The 19,790-nt window shown below is 41.2% G+C and overlaps 1 protein-coding gene across 2 annotated transcripts in view; it reads left to right on the top strand.

Moving 5' to 3' along the window:
• The first annotated feature begins 409 nt into the window (after positions 1-409).
• Positions 410-19,790, top strand: part of FREM1 (FRAS1 related extracellular matrix 1) — a 60,224-nt gene continuing 40,843 nt past the window's right edge. For both annotated transcript variants that reach the window (XM_075726565.1, XM_075726564.1), the window contains exons 1-14: positions 410-640; positions 5,006-5,100; positions 5,679-5,980; positions 6,489-6,685; positions 7,335-7,658; positions 9,436-9,544; positions 10,639-10,770; positions 13,316-13,660; positions 14,325-14,467; positions 15,215-15,411; positions 16,617-16,707; positions 17,700-17,867; positions 18,407-18,615; positions 19,455-19,548. In XM_075726565.1, coding sequence (XP_075582680.1) covers positions 410-640; positions 5,006-5,100; positions 5,679-5,980; positions 6,489-6,685; positions 7,335-7,658; positions 9,436-9,544; positions 10,639-10,770; positions 13,316-13,660; positions 14,325-14,467; positions 15,215-15,411; positions 16,617-16,707; positions 17,700-17,867; positions 18,407-18,615; positions 19,455-19,548 — 2,637 coding nt within the window. The remainder of the gene's footprint in view (positions 641-5,005; positions 5,101-5,678; positions 5,981-6,488; positions 6,686-7,334; positions 7,659-9,435; positions 9,545-10,638; positions 10,771-13,315; positions 13,661-14,324; positions 14,468-15,214; positions 15,412-16,616; positions 16,708-17,699; positions 17,868-18,406; positions 18,616-19,454; positions 19,549-19,790) is intronic.

Here is a 19,790-nt window from a genome sequence, read left to right as displayed (position 1 = left end):
GTATTCAAAGGTGAAGTTAAGTTGCTGCTTGAAATGAACTGTGATTGTAAGAAATGGTGGAAGTTTTTTGTGTGGTTATTTTTTCCCCAATAGTTGCTCAATGCCTTATATCAATTTTCTTTCTTTTTTTTTTTCAGGATTAACAAACCTTAAAAGTACTCTGTGAACACATTCATCATTTTGTCAGGCTCAACCAATGAATTTTATAAAAACCCAAGGATATTTTGAAAGGCCCCTGTCCAAATTTCAGCCAAGGGGTGCATCTGAATAGAAAACGTGGTACATTTTTACCTGCAACTAGTATTTTGGTCCTTCATTGTATGGTGAAAATCTTCTGGCGGAGGAAGAGAAGACTTCTTTTGTTAAGAACATTTTCACTGGTGGAAAGGAGCTGGCATCCCCTTATAATATGAAGCCCTTTGAGAAAAGCTGGTTGTTCCTACTGCTGCCTGTTATACTAAGAGTTGTATGCTCCTCCTTTATTAGTGTCAACCTTGGGGTGAAAGTGATGAAGGGACAATCTGTCTTCCTGTCAGAAGATGACCTCAAATTTTCCATCCCCAGAGAGAAGGATATCTGCAAAGTAGAAGTTGTGACTAATGAGCCAATAACACAGCGGGTTGGGAAACTAACTCCGCAGGTATTTGGGGTCCGTTGTGCTGTTCTGAGTGTCCACGTGTGTGCAGGTGTGGGAGAAACTAGGAAGAGCTGCTTCATTGCTTTTTTTTTTTTTTTTTGGGTTGTGACTAAGATGCATGAAACTGAATGGCCTCTGAGATTCAGTCTTTTGCTAAAAGTGGCCAGCTGATAAAGAACTGCACCCCTGAAATCCAAAAGCTGAGCTCAGTGTGCATTAAAGGGAGTTCTGCCAGTCTCCTTTCACAAGCGGAGAATGGATATTTCAGACATTTTCATTAGGACATATCCTCCCATCTCTCAGCTGCTTGTTCTTCTACCATGAGAGTAACCAGTGCCCCTCGGGTAATGCATAGCCCACTAGAGCATTTTGCATTTTAGTCACGCAGCCACTACTTAGTGAGCAATTAAGAAAAAAACCATCACATACAATAAGCACATTGTGTACACCGTTGTTTGCTCTGCTCTGCAATAGCTAAATTGCTAGCAGATGGCAAATACATAAAAAAAATGTTTTCTGTTAAAATTTCAAGCTTGTAGGAATAATGAACTATATTTCACATATCACCGTTGTGCTACTCATTTGCCTCACAAATCTCCCCACCTGAGTCATAGCCAAAAGGAGCTGGAAGTAATTGACATGAAGATGTAACAGTAGAGATAGAAGATCAATGGTTTTAAAATGAACCATAATCACAGTTTTCGTCTATTTTCCAAAAGTTTTGTTAATTGTACCATGCAGCATACACTTCTAAGTGTTTGTATATGTATATTTTTTTAACATCCTCTTTGAGCTTTCTGGTGGTCTCTGTGAAGGTGGAGGCAGGAGCACCAGTCCCAGCAGATTTTTCAAAGCTTCTGGCTTGGTCATCATCGTTATTTTTGTGGACTACTGACAAGTCCTTCAGCTGAACCAACACCTGGAAGGAGCAGAAACACACCAGGGAAAACAGGAGGCAATAAACAGGGCAGTGAGTGATCTTCTGTTGAGACTGGCCCCAAGATGTGCAGTGCCTCTGCTGAGACTTCCCCAGGGCTTGTTCTCCATAGTTCCCCCCTCCCTACTTCCCCAGTCTAGTTTGGCCCATGAGGAGAAAAAGAGAGACTTATATGTCCTACTGTGGGCAAACCTTTTCTGTAGGCAAGCTGGCTGGCTGAGTTTCTGCAGCTGGACCCAGGTATTTTGAAAAAGCCACTTTGTCCTGTGTCACCTGACATGCTTCAAGCACAGGGTCAGAGGTAGTTTTCCACAGACCCGAGGAGATGTGTACTCACCATACCTTATTCTCCAAAATATCTAGGGTCCTTGCATTTTCCCACTCCCAACCCCACCTCTATTAAGCGCCCGTCCTTTCATGGCCCTGATGTGAGCCCAGGCAGCCGAGTGTGGGTCTTGGAGGCTGCAGGCACACCTCATCTGGAGGGGTGAGCTCTGCTGGGCAGGTGGCCCTGGGGTACCAGGCTGGAGAGGGACTGTGGCTGCTGATGGTGCTTGGGATACCTCCCCTGGATGGCTCCTGGCCTGAGTGCCATCCTGTTAGGAAAGGTGCCTTCTCCTCCTCTCCGCAGCTGTGGGGATGTGGGAGTGCCAGAGACACACCACCATGCAGGGTCCCCCAGGGAGAACGCCAGTGAGTAGGCAGTCTGGTTATCTCAAGTCATATTTCCTTGCTGGGAAAGAATGAGATGGCATTTGTAAGTTGAGGGCTTCTGTTTTAAATGAATCAAAATTATGAGCCAGACACTGAAAAGTGCTGCCTGAGCTTCCACTGTTCCTGAAAAAAAAGGTGCCAGAGTCCAGCCCTCCGAGTGCCTCTTTCTACCAGGAAATTCTGCAGCCAGAAAATGCCTCTGGTCTGATCTGTTTTACTGCCATTAAAGTGAGTAATGTCCTAGGAATGTATAACAATTTAATTATAAATTGTAATTGAAAAGCAGTTGAAGTAGAAAAAAACAAAGCTCGACAGTAATTAGGAAAAGATTTAGATCTCCTTTGTCTTACCGAGCGAATTTATAGACAATTAGAGTTGCCTGTTCATATAAAAGGAAAGCATATTAGGAAACATAAAACAGATGTTTCTTTTTGCAAAGCAGATTGTGTCTTGTACATACATAAAATGACTGTCAGTCAGTGGTACCAGACCTTTGTGGAAAGGTCGTTCATTTTCCATCCCCTTGTTATCAATTAAGAGATGGAACTAATGAGGTCTTAGAAAGAAAGAAATTAATTCTTTGATATGATAAACCATCTCCTCTGCTGTAGGCAATCCCCTCTGATATGAACAGGGATGCATCATCTGAGCAGTACCTCATTGTCAGGTGCAAATGAGACCTACATGTTACCAAAAACCCTACTGACTTTGAGGGCTCTACATTGATGTACATCTGTGAAGAATCTCATCTTCAGTGTACAACATTAAAATACTGGAAGCTGTAATATGAGTGGCTTTTGTATATAATGTACTTAAGGTTACACACCACCTAACTACTTCTCTCAATTTTTTTTTTCTTTTTTGTAGGATATCACTTAGGACTATCTAATTAATTAATCACCTTCCTTTATGTTAGCTTATAATAAGAAAGAAAAGACATTAAGTAAAAAAAAGACATATTTGTTGTTTGCTAAGTACTGAAAAAACAAAACACATATTTCTGTGACATTTGAAAACAATACACAACAGAACAGCCACAACATAGTCAAAACCTTCATTATATGAGAGCAATTTTGTTTTTCACAAACTGTTCTTCCTTTCTAAGCAGTCCCAACAAATAAAATCAATCATACTTTCCATAACACCATATATTAGGGATTATTCCAAGATTCTTTTAGCCAATAGGAAGAGTGGTAAATCCGTGTATATGTATCTGGTAGTCAGCTAACTCATTATTTAAAAAAAAAAAAAAGATTTTGTACAATGTGCTTCTTGATGAATGTTAAAAGCAGGCAATATATTTTAAAATCAATAGGAATATAGAACAATTACCACATAGCTTGAGCGTCTGAGAATAACTTCAGTGGAAGTGGACATGACCAGTAATAATGAAAGCTGATAAACTCTAATTTTTTTTTCCATTATAGAAAGATGCAAGTTCTAATTCTGTGTAATGGCTAGAAAGAAACAAAGGTCACTAGTTATTATATCCTTTAATGTAAATCCATGAAATGGTCATGATGCACTGCAGTTAACTATGGATTAATAACTAATTTAGGAATTAAAGTATTACTTTATTTTTTACACTGAAAGTCTGAGCATCCAAAGACTTTCTCTATACATTGCACTTCCAGTCAGCATTTCAGAACCTCACTAAAATCCCCCATCCATTTCACCATCCTCCAAAGTGGGATGTAGGTAATTCAGGCAAGCCACTTCATTTTCATAATTCTTTTGGTGTGTTTTAAGAAATGACTGGTTGTAAGATGTGCAAAAAGATGTGGTTGGTCAATCAGCTGCATATGTATGTTAATCCTTATTAGTTATGGCCTCATCAGGTCTATTAGTGAATGCTGAACAGATTTTACTCTAGTCCATAGAAGAACTGATCATGTGTGAATAGTGCCCATAAAAACTGAATCAAAACCACATTTAGTTTCATAGTGAGACACTCAGGAAATGCAATGATTAGCTTTTGCCTTCTTGCTGACAAGACTATGCCCTATCTCTCCGTAAATAAGAAACATGAGTATCCTCCACCTACACATGGGCTATGTAGGGGCTCCCTGTTGTCATAAGGAAATTCTGCTTGCTTTTATGCTGTGGGATTACACTGACATTGGGGATGGGTGTTGGTATTGCACAGAGATGACATCTGATCTAGTAAAAGGCTACTGGTACAAAGTCAATGTTCCAAACACATGTAACAAATCTGAGCTAGCAAAGTTTCCAACAGACGAGTTTCACAGGTTCATACTTTTGTAGTCCAATGGTAGCGGCTGTAAAGCAGGATTTACTGTATAATCAAGCTACCGCCACAAGCAACTTTAAAAGCTAATAAATCTAAGATTATACTGCAGGAACTGCTGGCTTTTCAGATCCACTGCGGTTGTCCCACTGAATACAGCTGCATCCATAAGTCGACAGAAGTGTGTGCTCAAACTATTTGTTGCACTGCAAGAGGGACGTGGCAGCCTGAAACAATCACATTTGTATGCTCATTCCCTTGCAGAGTGCCAGCAGCCCCACATAAAGGGGTTACTCTGGCTCTCACTGGGAGACCACAGAACGGGTGAATACCTATTCATAGAAATAAACTACAGATTGAAAATTTCCTTAGTCTCATGCATTCCTGACAGTCAGAGAGAAGTGGAACAGAAGCTGTGACGTTAACATCCTTGACAGTGTTGTAATTATCTGTTCTTTCTCCTTCATAGGTTTTTGACTGTCACTTCCTTCCTAATGAAGTCAAATACACCCACAACGGCTGTCCGATTTTAGATGAAGACACAGTCATGCTTAGGCTGTACAGGTAAGCAGCAGCGGAAGATCACACTTCGTTGTTACCAGGAGAACAGCTGCCCTCAGGAAGAGCAAGCTGTCCATTTCTCATGGTAAAAGCACGTTCTGCTGTGCATATTGTAACTAAGATCCAATAGCAACATCATTAGTCAACAAGTGACCATCTGTTTACAGAAACATTTGTTACAATGTATTTCAGATACACTCAAATAATGTGTTTGCTAGTATTAATACATATTATGTATTGCTTGTTTATTACAGAAATCCAGTGATTTTTCTTTTTATTATTGAAAGTGACAACAGTACTTTCAGAGCATTTTATGTTATGTGCTGTCCTGCTGATAGGGACACAGACCCTTGCATATACACAGCAAGTAACCTCTTCCTTCACACAAACACCCTTTTTACAAGTATGAGGAGGTGGGCAGCAGTGTCTGGTACCTCACTGGTCTCTGGTGATGTGGGGTTTGAGGGCACACGAGAGAAAAGGGTTCAAGTAATTAAATTTAGAAGGTGAGGCCAATGCCAAACTCACAGAGCGACAGAAGATGGGATGACACATAATTAATTTCCTTCTATCACCTGCAGGTTTACAGAAACTGAAACATTTGTAGAAACATTCACCCTCCACGTGCAGTTACTTGAGCCAGACTGTAACATCATCAAAATGCGCTCCCGTGCCCTGGAAGTCCCTGAGTACTATGGGCTGTCCAGGGTGATTGACAAGAACGTCCTCACTTTTGACTATGACAGGAAGATAAATCTGGATTGCACCATTTCCATAGTCTCTTCAGAAACCCACCTGCCTGCTTATGGCCAGCTCATCACGGGGGAAGTGCAGCAAGAACAGCTTCGTGGGGATCAGCCACAGAGCTTCTTCCCTGGCCCTAGTACGATGTGCTTTAGTTGTTTGCATTAGCAGGTTCAAAGACACCCAGCAGATTAAGTCTGCCGCAGTGGGTTGCTTTAGATGTGCTGGGTAAGGGTGGGTCATGTGAAGTTTAATGAACAGCTTGAGCTATCATGGAAACTGAAAGGGACATGAAGTTTGTGTAGGACACAATGCAGATCACAGATCTGGGTCAGTAATCTGCCGACTGGAATCTTTTTTTGGCTCCTAGACACGTGGACCAATGTGATGGCTTTGGGAGTACCAGGAGTCAGTAGAAACAGCCCAGGGAGTTATTGGAGGCAGCACCTACCCAAGAGACCAAGGGAGGTTGGAGTTGGAAGATGTCAGTTGAAAACAAAACCCTGTAGAAAAAGTTAAGTCAGGAAAGGAGTCCTAATTCTCATCACACTGGCTTTTTATCAGGGTTAGTTTAGCTATACGGACAGGCTTCCCATGTTGGTTTCTGCTCCAGTAACTGTTTCACTGTTGCTTCTGTTGGGTTACAGAGCACAGCCTGGGCCAGCAGTGCAGAAATGGGAGCTGCATGCTGGGGCTGGGGGTCATTCACAACACAAAAATGAGCTGTGAAGAATTTCTGAGGATGGGGATTCGATATCAGCACCTTGACCCTCCCTCACCTGACACCGATTATATTCCTGTGAGGTTGGATCTCACAGACAGCAGAAGCAAAACTCTGCACAAGGTAGATTTTTACACAACCTTACAATGTCTGATTGTTTTCCTGGTTTTCAAAAAAATTAAATTCATTGCTCCTTTTCACATTTGAAGAGAGGTAGCAATCCTGAAAGTTTGTTCAAGTTCTTACAATGTTGCCAGCTGGGCAAATGAAAAGCATTGTCTCCCTGCCTCTATGCTTAGACCATTACGGCTACAGAAAAACACCTCTGGTTGTTTACTGGCAGCATAAGTAGTTTAGCCTAAAAGCAAAATTAATTCTGGCATAACTCCACCTTTTTTATAGAGCATGAGCTGCACTGACTTCAACATATATAGTAATTAATGAATTAAGAGCTGTGTGAACATATTCAGTTAATAATAATTAATGGCTCATGCATGTTTCTGTCAGGTAAAGATATTCATTAAACTCACATCAAATTAAGCAAGTTGTTTCACCCAAAATTAAGGACACAAATAGTGAACCTGGAAGACCTTTTCATGATTTCTAAATATTTACTTTAGGCGTTTGCTCATTAAAATGTCTCAATTTTTCTTCTCATAATAATTATTGCTTTAACATGTACCCCAATTAGTTATATGAAGGTAATAGAAATTGAATTTGCTTTGTTTGCTTCACTTCGTCCTTTCAGTTGTCTCATTTTTTCCTGTTGTAGACTGAGTATGCATGGCTCCCTGTTCAGATTAAAGGTGCTGTTCCCAATCAAATACCCAAAGCTGCCCCAGTGGCAAAGTTCATTGTGGAAGTAGATCAGTTTATTTTAACCCCCGTAACAACCACAGCCATTGATGCTGGAGACGACGAAACTCCAAAGTCCCTGCTTGTATTCAACATTACCAAGCCACCTCCACAGGGCTTCATCACTCATCTATCTGACCATACAAAAGCTGTTGGCTCCTTCACCTGGAAAGATCTTAGTGACATGCTCATTGCTTATCAGCCTCCAAATAACAGCCACACAGAAAGGAGGAATTATGAGGTAACAATATAATGTATGAGCATTTGCTGTTTTTCACCTCCTTAAGATTCAGTAAGCTGTAAATAAATGTATTCATTTGTAATGGATATCTTTCAAAAAAAAAAAAGTTTCTCTAACCATATGCAATGCAGGAACAGAGGTAAAATCTTTTACCACTTTCTCCTATGACTCATCAGCTTAACTGTCTAACACAAATCACGTATTTTTTGCTCACTACTTAAGAATTTTTTTGCACTGAAAGATTTTTATCCCATCTGACTGAGAATGTCTAAACAGAATTTTGGTTTTTTTTTTTGTTGTTGTTGTTTGGGGTTTTTTTTTAAATTATTTTTTTATGAAGGGAATAGGGGAATAACTCTACCTGTAGATCTAACCAAGAGCCTTTGGAAGGATCAGTGGTGCCTTTTCCAAATAGCTTTTATCTCTATGTGACAGTACTGATCTCTGTGACCTGCGGACAGGTGACTGACTTAAAACCATGAAAGATGGACCAGCTAAATGTCAGGATTGCCATTTGATCTTGCACTCTACCTACTGTGGCAATGGTGGTATAGGGATAACAAAAAGGGACTCCCAACAGTTCCTGCTGGGAGGAGTGAAAGCATGTCACTAACACAGAGAACATGATGCAAATGATGAGAGCAGGCTGGTATCTTCAGGGTGTGGAATAAGTGAGTAAATAAAAAGCATTGATCTATGAGACCAAGACTGCAGGAATATGTTTGTGTTTAATGGGAGCGAACAGAGCACCACTTCCACCTTTTCCATGTTGGCTGCTAGCGATGTTTCTCCCTCCAGATCTGCCACAGAGTGCTGACGGTGAATGTCTCTTATTTTGGGTATAGTGTTACTTCAGTTTTTCAGTAACCAGTACTGCTAGATATTTTGTGTAATTCAGAGTGTGCCAGCATTCTGAGAAATAAGCAATAGTCTTAAAAAGGAGATGTAAGAGGAAGAGAAATGGGGTAAAGGAGTATATAAATATGCTGATAATTATAAAATAACTATTTGATAAGATAGTTAAGTAATAATGCAAACAAGACAAAATGGTTGGTACTAAAGTAATGAAACTGAAGAGAGAGAATCAGAGCAAGGTAAGCTGGGGAAATGGTGAACTGGAAAGCAGAGGAACAGTAACAGTAACTTTGGCACCTGATGCTGACAAGGCTTGTCTTTCTTCAACCTTGGCTGTCACAGGAACCCCCTTTCTTTCTGTTTTGTTGGTATGAGGATCAGTCATCCTACCAAACTGCTTGCTCCTTAAGTGCTCCTTGTCTCTGTTCTGCTTCCAGCATTGTTTGATCACAGGTTCAAGAATTTGACAATTCAAGAGTTTCAGAGTTCAAGAGTTTGACATTTAATTTTTTTTTTTTTTCTGTGCCAGTCCATATCTTCTCTTTCTTAATTTTTTTGGTCCTACATATGTTAAGAGTGGGAAATGCCTCTTCCCCTCTTATTATTACTATTAAAAAAGCTCTATGTTAATCACTCAGTTGTACCCCAAACAACAGTGAAAATGCTTATCTTCCCCATTACTTTACACACATTGCAAGCTAACTTTCCCAGTATTCATGGAGAAGACCACAGAAGGCAAATACTTAATTTAGTGCAGAACCTCAAAGGCTCTTTTTAGCAGCTAAATCAAGTTTCATTTGTCAGCATATTATCAGAAGACTTTAAGATCTCTCAGGTAAGAACACACAGTATGTGTTTTGAGGTACAGCTGGTTTTCAGGCTCTTTTTTTTTCAATAAATAGTTTGTCTGTTTCCACAACAGGTAGAATTTGAGGTTCATGACTTCTACTTTGAAAGGAGTTTACCAATCACTGTGCATCTTTCTATCAGAACAACAGATACAAACGCTCCTCGGGTTTCATGGAATACAGGTGAGATCTCTTTTCCTCAGTTTATTTTGCTACAGAATTTATAACACTTTGACACAAACATTTGACAAAGCTCTAAAATTCAGATTTACACCTGAAGTTTAAGGATCATTAAACTGAGGGAGTGTAAATATGTTTTTTCCCTTTATCCATTTTGGGGGGAACATGTTATGACAACTTGAAAAAGTCTTAAGTTTTAACTGGAATAAAAAATAAAGAAAAATGGAGTTACAGGAAAATCAGGATTTCTGTATATAGCATTTTCTTCAAGAACGAACTGGACATAAAAGAGTAAAAATAGTAAAGACAAATACGTGATGGAACAGTAGTAGCAGGGTGGTGTGTGATAAAGACCAAGGCTTGTTTGTATTGTTTAACGTGAAAGTCTGCAAAAATGAACAACTAGAAAAAGAGGGCATGATACACCACCAGCCATTTGAAGCCTGGAAACCTTACAGGGTTAAAACTAATTCAAACAGATTTATAATGCCTGCACTGGAGAGGGGACAGGCTCTTCCATCTAGAGTGAAATGTACATTGATATTTAATCATCAAAAGGCAAAGGTATAAGATTAAACAAGTCTTGAAGTTAACACCAGAGAAAGACCAGTCTCCTCACAGCAGAAAAGGGAAGGAGCTGAGAAAGAGGGGCCTCGTGTCTCCCAGAGAAGCCCCACTGAAATGACTGAGTAAAAAGAAGAGATACTGTCCTCCATCATGAAAATCAACATATATTTTGAAATGTAGACTCTCTAAGTAAGCTGAGTGCCTGGTTACAGACGACGTGAGATTGCAAATGCAATACCCCAGTTTGTGCAAATGTCGAGAAACTGCTAGTCTATCAGATCATTGGGAACCAGAATGTGTTATTTCTCTGAACAGAATTCCTTAAAGACAGCTGACTAAGGCAAGTATGTCAGAATAAAAGGTGATATCAAGCTTTGAAGCTGGCCTTGAAATGTCTGTCACAGGTCCGTATGTAGTTGGAATTAAACATGCTTTTTTTTTCCTGACTGCAAAAACCTTTAGAAAGGTTAGATGCTGACAGCCTTGAATGTCGCAGACACTTTGGTGAAATAACTCTCCACTCTTTGCAGGCCTCAACCTCCTGGAAGGGCAATCCCGACCAATAACATGGCAACACTTCCAAATTGTAGACAATGATGACATCCAAAATGTTCGCTTGGTCACAGTTGATGGCTTACAGCATGGGCGGCTCACAGTGAGAGGTAAATAATTTCAACTTGAGGGCCTGGAAACATGTTCTCTAGTGACAACTGGCTACAAAAATGTGACAGTCAATAAGATGTTGATAGAGTCTGTCATATGTCACTCCCTGCTGAGGGCTGCCAGCATAAGAGACGGATTTACAAGGGAATGAAGGTGTGGAAGGAAATACCTGGATGCACAGCAAGAAATTTAAAAAAAATCACAAGCACATAAAGAAAGCCAGTTGCATAGCTTGGACAATTTTGCAAATAGTGTATTTATGCTGTCCACATCCTTAAATGGGAGATACTTGTAAGTCTGGCATTTTGCCTACCCACCACATTCATTTGAAAATAAAATTGGTTCTTAGTTTCTTCACTGGAGGTGAATTCAGCCCAAGGGAGCTAATGCAGCTCATAACGGCGTGCAGCAGGCCTGATGCTACCCTGTCTCACCAAGGCTAAATAAGGATGGGTAACTCCCCAAGAGACAGTGCTGCGACGCTGCTGCTGCTGCTGCAAAAACAGAGAAACGCCAGCATAGCCGTACATTGCTTTCTGTCGCTCAAAGGAAACAAGAAACCCCGCGGCATGAGAATGCATCTTCTGCAGGTTTGCCCTCCAGAGCGAAGAGCAAGACCCACGCCAAGGGAAGCGAAGCAGGCTTGCCAGAGAGCTCTGCTCCCTCTGCTGACCGGCTTCCCCTGCTACAACCATGCTAGACACGGGGATTAGAACAAGAGTATTGAAAAAATTCAGTATTTAAACTTTTTCTTTCTTAATGTACTTTTACATCCCAAAGCTGAAATTGTAAAGAAATCAGTTATGCTTTCATTGAGCAGGCATGACCTAGGTGAAATGCAGTCACTGTATTTTCACTTACATTTTTGCTTGAAGATGCTAAGGGATGCTGAGTGGTTTTGATCTGTTGGCAAATACAGACAACATTTGGATATGGTTGTTATTTACTGTCAGCTTTAAGGTTTATTTCAAAAAGTGGCAATTAAATTAGACTTCTAAGTCATTAACCTTCTGCATGGTCAATATTACCAATTTTGCTTTGCAATCTCCTGAGTCAGCACAGTGCTGCTTTCTTTGGGAAAATGGTTAGGTAAACAACAGTCACTCTGCTGTTGGCAGGGTGGAAAGATGCTGCCACTATCAATGCTGGATTTTTTGATAGTTAAATGTATTCATGTAAAATGCATAGCCTAGAGACATAAAGCAAGTATTTAAAGAAAAGGGGAAAGTGGTATTTGGAATTTAGAGGAAACAGAAACTATTCGGAAGTATGTTTCATCTCAGGAAACTACTGCCAAGGAGCTCAGTGTGGGCATGATCATCCTCCTGCGATGCTACAAAGAGGCACTCTGTGTTGTCAGCAGCATTAGATAGGCTCAGCCCCAACGACGGTGTTATGTCGTTGTGGCAGTCCCATCCTTGCATGCAGCCCCCATGGTTTTCTCAGCCTCCTGTGGGCCAGCCAGGGGTGGATATTTCTTCTCCAGTGACAGCGCCTTATTCTCTTTTATGTGTCTGCATAGGCATATGCAAAGGAAGCCATCACCGCAATTTTTGACAACTGCCTTTTTTGTCTAGCAAGCACAAGCTGATGCTCAAACTTTAAAGGAAAGCTCACATTTAGCCCTCCAGCTGCAGTGTAACTTCGATGCTGCTGGCAATGGTCTGAGCCACTGCCCACTGAGTCAGTGGAGGGATTCCCATTAACTGCAGGGAACACTGAATCAACCCAATGTTTTGAATGCTCTGTTGTTGGGTTTGGTAATGCCAGTCCTGGAGCTAAAGGAAAGCCCTGAAAGAAAGAGTTATGTATGGTGTTGCTCCCTGCCTTCTGTCACTTCTAACAGGTTTTTGTTTGGTGGTGAGGCAGTTATTTCTCCATCCTAAAGTTTGCCCATAATTCTCTTCAAGGAAGGAGCAAAGGGAGTGCGTGGGTGTCTCTACAGATGTTACACAGCATGGAGGGCACAAAAATATTTTCCTTGGAGGCCCTGGGGAGATCATCTCTTCCAGCACCGGCTTGCAGTTCTCAAAACCTTTAACCTGCCTGAATGTTTGTGTATGTGCATAACATGTCTAGAAAAGCAGAGGTGTAAAATTGTCTTATTATAGACAGTAACCTCAATATGCAGAAAAAAACAAGACCCACAAATGTTATTTTTTACTTGCAATGAAATGCTGAGCTGTAATTATAAAGCATATTCTCTTTGATGCTTAAAATATATATAAAATGTTCTGATAAGAAAGTAGAGGTTGAAATTAAAGTGGAAACAGTAGCAGTTAAAAATCCTTCATATCTCCAGTTATCTTTAGTGCAATGGACATTTGGAGGATTTTCTCTGTTATCACAGTTGCAAATTCTGCATTCTTATTAACTATTCCAACTTCTACAAACTTGTTTCCAGTAGGTGAAGTTACGTTTGATTTTTCTACTTAGAAATGCATTCTCCTTCTCTTTCCCCTAATAATATTCATATTGGTGGAAGGATTCTCCTCTGGGCTGAACTGCACATTTTTGATGCATTTTCTTCCACTGTTTTGACAGGAGGGAAAGGATTCCTGTTCACAGTCTCTGACATTCAGGCTGGATTTGTTCACTACCACCATGATGACAGTGATTCTACTAAGGACTTTGTGGTATTTAGGATTTTTGATGGCCCCCACAGTATTCGCCATAAGTTTCCAATCAATATCCTTCCTAAAGATGACAGCCCTCCATTTCTTATCAGCAATGTGGTCATTGAAGCTCATGAGGGAGAGACGATCCTGATTCAGAGCTCCATGCTTCATGCTTCTGACATGGATTCCAGTGATGATTACATACTCTTCAATATTACCAAGCCACCACATGCTGGAGAAATCATGAAGAAACCAGGACCAAACTTGATAGGTAATGAAACATCCACAATAGCACACTTTTCTTTGTCCCTTCCTTTTTAAACTACATTAAATGTTACAATTAGACAACTTATTTTGGCTCAGGACAAATCATGGCAAATTTGGACTTCTTTCATTATTCTGTAAATCCCCATCATCAATTAATGCTGGTCTCTGCACCAGGATAACTATACCTGTGAACACAATTTATCCCATAATTCTTCCATTCTGAGTCTATTTTCTCCTCCAGAAAAGTTGGGCTAGTCAGGAGTTACTTTATCTGCAAGGATCCCTGACAAGTTCAAACCTATTAGATGATGCTAATGATGCTAAAAGAGGAAGAAAGCTCTCCTTCCATTTAACTGAACTCAGAAATTCCTGTGCTAGACTGCAGAGGCTGCTAGTCCTGCAAATTTTCTTTTGTCCTCTGAACAGGGCTTTAGGCCCATTTACTGTGTTGCTTCATTTTTTGAATTCTTTTAAGTGACATAGAAAAGAAGTTGATGATCTTCAGGAAACATGGAAGACAATGAGACAACATTTCAAAACGCTTGCCCTAGTTAGGGTGAGAAAGAGGACGTTATGCTTCACCAGTTACTTCACAGCTAATGGATAATTCTTATGAGTTACTAAAATCATGCGCTGTTCAATAGAAGATATATTCTTCAATTCAACAGGGTATTCCATCAGCAGTTTTCTTCAAAGGGATCTATTTAATGGAATAATTTATTATCATCATTTGGGAGGAGAAGTATTTGAAGATTCCCTTGAGTTTGTGCTGTGTGATAGCCATGACCCTCCCAATCTCTCAGAGCCACAGGTATGAAACTGAAGCATCTTTGGCAGAGTCCTGCATTTTTCTTTCAAATGGCTGATGATTTTACACCTTCTGACAGACTTGCAAATCAAACTGGTATAGATCTTTTTTCTGTTTGCCCCCACCACGGTTATGACCACAAATAGTGTTCTTCAGAGGTAGCTCTTGTTCTTTCTTTCTATGGGGTAACTCTCTCTGTCTGGCCACAGAGAGACAAGTCCATTGCAAAGACTTTTCCTACACTGTAAAATGAAATGTTGAAAAAAAATGAGATTTAGAGATGGTAGAAACAAACTACACAGCCCTCCTGAAGTTAACTGAGAAGAGACTATTTCACCCAGGAGTCCAACATACTGAATTTAACTTTTCTTTTAATTTAAAGGGAAACCACTAAGATTCATAGACTTTGGAGTCCAACATACTGAATTTAACTTTTCTTTTAATTTAAAGGGAAACCACTAAGATTCATAGACTTTGCATTTAACTGTGGTATATTGGTTTAGTGTGGACTTGGTAGTGTAGGTTAATGGTTGGACTGGATGATCTTAAAGGTCTTTTCCAACCTAAATGATTCTATGATTCTATGATTCTATCTCCTTTACTCGTGTGTTTGTGATATGGCATGACAGCCACATCCTCTATCTCATATTCCAGTGATCCACTTCTGTGTGTGCACGTTTGTAAACAGCTGCTTGGACACTCTTTTACTGAGAGGAATGGTTGCTGATTTTGTTGTCTTCCTGATTTCAGGTGATGATGGTGCACATTATCCCTGTGGATGATCAACTACCCAGAGAAGCCCCAGGAGTGACCCGTCACCTGGTTGTTAAGGAGACTGAGATTGCTCACCTAACTAAGAAACACCTCCACTTCATAGATGTGGAAGAGCAGGACAGGGAACTCACATACACCATAACTACTTCCCCATTTTTCTCTTGCACGCACAGGTAAGCGTGACTTTCCCTACCTTTCAGGTGGGACAGGGCAATGACCCACGTAAAGGGAGCAGCCTCAGTGGCAGTACTATGCTTTTGTCTCAGGTTCTTCCTCTGTTTGCTTAAAGTGCACGTGACAATAGCTGGGTGCAGCACTCCTATTGATCATTAAGGGTGAGCTAGAGCTGAAAGTAACAGAATAATACACAGAGTAATAAAAAAAAAGAGCATAGTTTAGCAAGAAATAAAAAGGAGCAAAGCACCTGAAATCTTTTCTTTCCTTTTGTTGGACTTGCATTTTACACTGGCCTGTGGGATCCTGTACACCCTTGAGCACAAGTCACAGGATCTCTCCTAACTGATAGAGTGGGGCTGACCTGGGCCTCCCCAAACCTGAGAAGATGAGGTGCTACAGCTTTTTCTAGGATAGGTGTTATTACCATGGCACTGTGAAGGACTCCTGGTCCTGGACCAGGAACCTGTGGAGCAGAATGCAGGCAGAACAGGTTATGGGGGCAATAGTGGTATGGGATGAATGGGTGTAGCAGCAGTTTATATGTCACTGATGCTGTTTCACCATTTGGTAAATTCATGACAGCATTGACAACAATTTGCTAAATAGAAAAGTTTAAAATCCAGCCATTGTATCCTTTAAGCTGAAGATCAACACTTCCAATTTTGACCTCAAGCAACAGATGATCAGTGCACAGCTGGGGGAGAAGGATGTTAAGGCTATTCCCCTATTCAGTCAAATAGCCACATGGTTATCCAGTTTGCTGATTACTGCTGTTGGAAAGCTGGCTTGCTCGAAACTGGTTCATTTCAGAAGTTAATAAGATGCACAAAACCCAGAAATAACTTATTTTTCTATGTAACGATAAATGCAGGTGTGTAAGTAACAAGAATGTGATGGCCTAGACTTGCAGGTGGTGTAAATGGCATCTGCAGTGTGCAGAGACACACTTGTAGCAAACACAGAGCTTGCTTATAAGGTATGCAATGATTTTTCATGACCATCCTGAAAAGTATTTCTTGTGGTCAGTTTTCTGTGATAATGTTTAAATGAATAACAAGGATAGAAGAAAGAAAAATGTTTTTCCTTTCAATGCAGTTGGGAGTGGGAAGTTAGTCTGAAATGCAAGATTGAGCTATGTGACTGTTGTTGTTCCTGCTCTTTGGTATTGCTAACCATGTACAGCATACGTATTTTTTTATAGCCACGCAGATGCTGGGAAGCTGTTTATGGTGGACACCATCCCCAAGCTGGTCAAGGATCCTGCTGCTCTTGCACTGCAGTCATTTACTCAGGTTTGTTATGTTACTTGATACCATAACCAGTTCTAAACAATTTTAGGTGAAAAATGAGGGGCAGTACTATCACAAGCTCTGCTTAAGAAGCTCAAAACTTTGCTAATTCAAGTCCAACTTTTAAAACAAAATTCCAGTTCTGCAATACGTAAATACAGCTCTCCTTCTGAAATCAGTAGGGGCTGCAGTTGCTTAGGGTAGGCTGAATTTGGCTCCAGCATGATGTTAAGAGGAACGAAAAAACACACAAAATGTGGAAATGAGGCCTTGACAGTTTGCTGCTTCTCAGTGTCTCCACCAATAGATATGGTACAGGCTGGAACAGGCCCTTTTCAGGATTTTGTTTTTCAGTTTTCATGCTTCTGTAGTTTGGCCAATGTCTTGTGAATATCAGTAAAGCGCTCTGTTTTATAGCCTGCTGTATGGTTAAAGTTGCATAATGGTGATCATTGCAGTACCATAATAAGAGCTCTGAGCCTACAATACCTTAATCACCTGCCTAATATGGGTGTCTGGATGCAAGATTTTGGTGATTATTTTAGCCTTTATGCCGGCCTGCCCTCAGCTGGGGAGGCAGCCTGTGCAGTTTATTCATACTGGTGAGGGCAAATTCAGCTGCCATGGGAGATGTTACATTAAAAGCTATGCTTTGATGAATTGTTTATTTTAAAGTCACAGTTAGAAAAGGCCCTGGGACCAGCATTCTTAAAGGGCTCCATCAAGAAGGTAAGGCCATTGCCTCTGTTATCACTTATAAACCGTGTCTGGATTTTTTGCTACAGGTTTGAGTATTTGAACCTGTACTCACCTGATTTGTAGCTAAAGATGCATTTAGTCAAGGTATTGCCAGTAGCTAAAGAGTACATGCAAAGTTTCTGGAATTCATTTTGCCAGTTTGGATGACATCAGGGGATGAGAAATGTTCCTAATGTACTGAACTATGGCTACTCCCATTATCTCTTCTTATATGTACCCCTCTTCTCTTTTTGCAGCATGCTGTGAACTATATGAAAGTTGCCTACATGCCGCCGCTGCAGGACATCGGGCCTGAACCTCAGCAAGTCCAGTTTGTTTTTTCTGTCAGCAACCAGCATGGTGGCACTTTGTATGGGATCTGCTTCAATATTACAATTATTCCTGTGGACAATCAAGCCCCTGAGGTAGGGTGGTAGTGAAGGCAAGAGGGAAGGACTTGGAAATGGCTTTGGGTAGAAACAGAAATGCCGAGAGATATCCTGATTTGACTGAAATAAAAAATAAATCTTCCATGGGATCAGGGTTTCAGTGTCTTGCACGTAGCCTGCATTGGGACTGAAGTGGAAGGTGAAGTCTGGTGAGTTTGTAAGGTCATTTTTTGTGCTAAATGAGCTGAAGGCTACCTTCAGCGTCTGAGTGGTGGCTGTACAAAAATACATATATCACACCATGGTTAGCAAAACCGCATCCCTCTTCTTTGTGTTGCCTATTGCCTATGAAGGTCAGAAGCCTCGTGAATGGGATCAGGATGGGGCTACATGTATTAGGGCCTTATTACTAATTCCTTAGGTTTTCTTAATGTAGCAGAAAAGAGGACAGCCTTTGGCATTTTGTTTTTCAAGGTGTCACACGTCCTCATACCAAAGCAAATTGAAATTGCCCTGTTCAGTGTGTGTTTGGAGATGCAGTAGAAAAGAGAGTTCAGCATTTCTCCTCCATGCAGGTTTTTACAAGCCATTTGAGAGTGGAAGAGGGTGGCCTAAGCCCTGTCACAGAGGGACACATTCTCCTCTCTGATGTGGACACGAAACAGGAGCATCTCCTCCTCCTCCTGAAGAGACAGCCTCAGCACGGGGCGGTGGAGCTGGATGGCATTCCCATGAGTGAAGGTGACAGGCTTTCCTGTGGGGACCTGCGTACCCTGGCAGTCAGGTTAGAAGAGTGGCTGTCTTCTCCTCTTAGAGTGGCTGAGTCTATCAGTCAGATGAGTGAAAGCCCTGCAGTGAAGTGGCGTGAGGTGCAGAAGCTACAGCTAGCTATGCTCACCATAGCACGGCCCTGGCAGAGCTGCTCCAGGCCAAGGTTGCTGGCTGAGCCTCAGGACCACAACAGTCACTGTGGAAACTGAGCTGTTGTGTGGCCAGGAAGCGAGAGCTAGCGACCATGTCTGATGTAGATTGGTTTCTCCATAAAGCACTGCCCCATGCAGACGAGGAGGCAAATTCTGCATTCAGCCATGCAGTTCCTGTGAAGAAGGCAATGGTTGCCAGCTTTTTTCAAGGAAGTTGTGTGTTTATTAAACTTGGTTACTTTACAAGAAAACTTGTATTAACACTGATTAACCTAGAGATTAAAATTTTGCTGCTATATTTGTGTCAAGAACAAGACTCAACTTTCCACATGCATGCAGAATTAGAGCTCCCTGACTCTGTTCCCATCTGTTAGTCAAAGAGGGCACCTACCACAGCGAGGACATAACATGTTTGGTAGACACCTCACAAGCAGCCAGAACGTAGATGACAAAGCCTCAGTGAAACCTTTTTTCCAGCTGATGTCTGGTTTATCTTGGGGGTTTTCTTCTTGTAGGAGACTCCACAAGCCCTCTGAAGACACTCTGATGCAGAGTCAGCAGTCTTAGATGGACACCCTTGCACAGGGATTGGCTTTTTGTACTGGGAGGGATCCACATTGTCTGGCATGTCCAGGAAGCACAGCTTCTTTGTCTGTGTGAAATCTGTGTAGCTCTTTTTTTTTTTTTTTTCCCCCCACAGGTATCGGCATGATGGCTCTGAGACTCTCACTGATGATGTCCTCTTTGCAGCCACAGATGGCATCCACTTTGTAGAGTTCATCCTGCAGGTCAAGGTCAGTGTGTTGCATATTTCTGAGAGCAATTGCCTGTGTAGAAGAATGCAAAGCTTGACTTCTGAAAGTCTTCATATTTGCTTGGAAGATGGAAGATAATGGACTTGCTAGGCTTTCATTTCAACCCTAGCTTTCAGGTTTATGTGGCAAATTTGAGAGGATACTTAGCTTGTGCTAGCTGAAAGGCATTTGTGCTTGCTCTAGCTTGGGCTCTTCTGTCTGGAATTATTCTCTCTCTACTT

The sequence above is a fragment of the Pelecanus crispus genome, chromosome Z, assembly GCF_030463565.1.
Source record: "Pelecanus crispus isolate bPelCri1 chromosome Z, bPelCri1.pri, whole genome shotgun sequence".
Lineage (NCBI taxonomy): Eukaryota > Metazoa > Chordata > Aves > Pelecaniformes > Pelecanidae > Pelecanus > Pelecanus crispus.
This window is presented reverse-complemented; position numbering and strand designations above follow the sequence as displayed.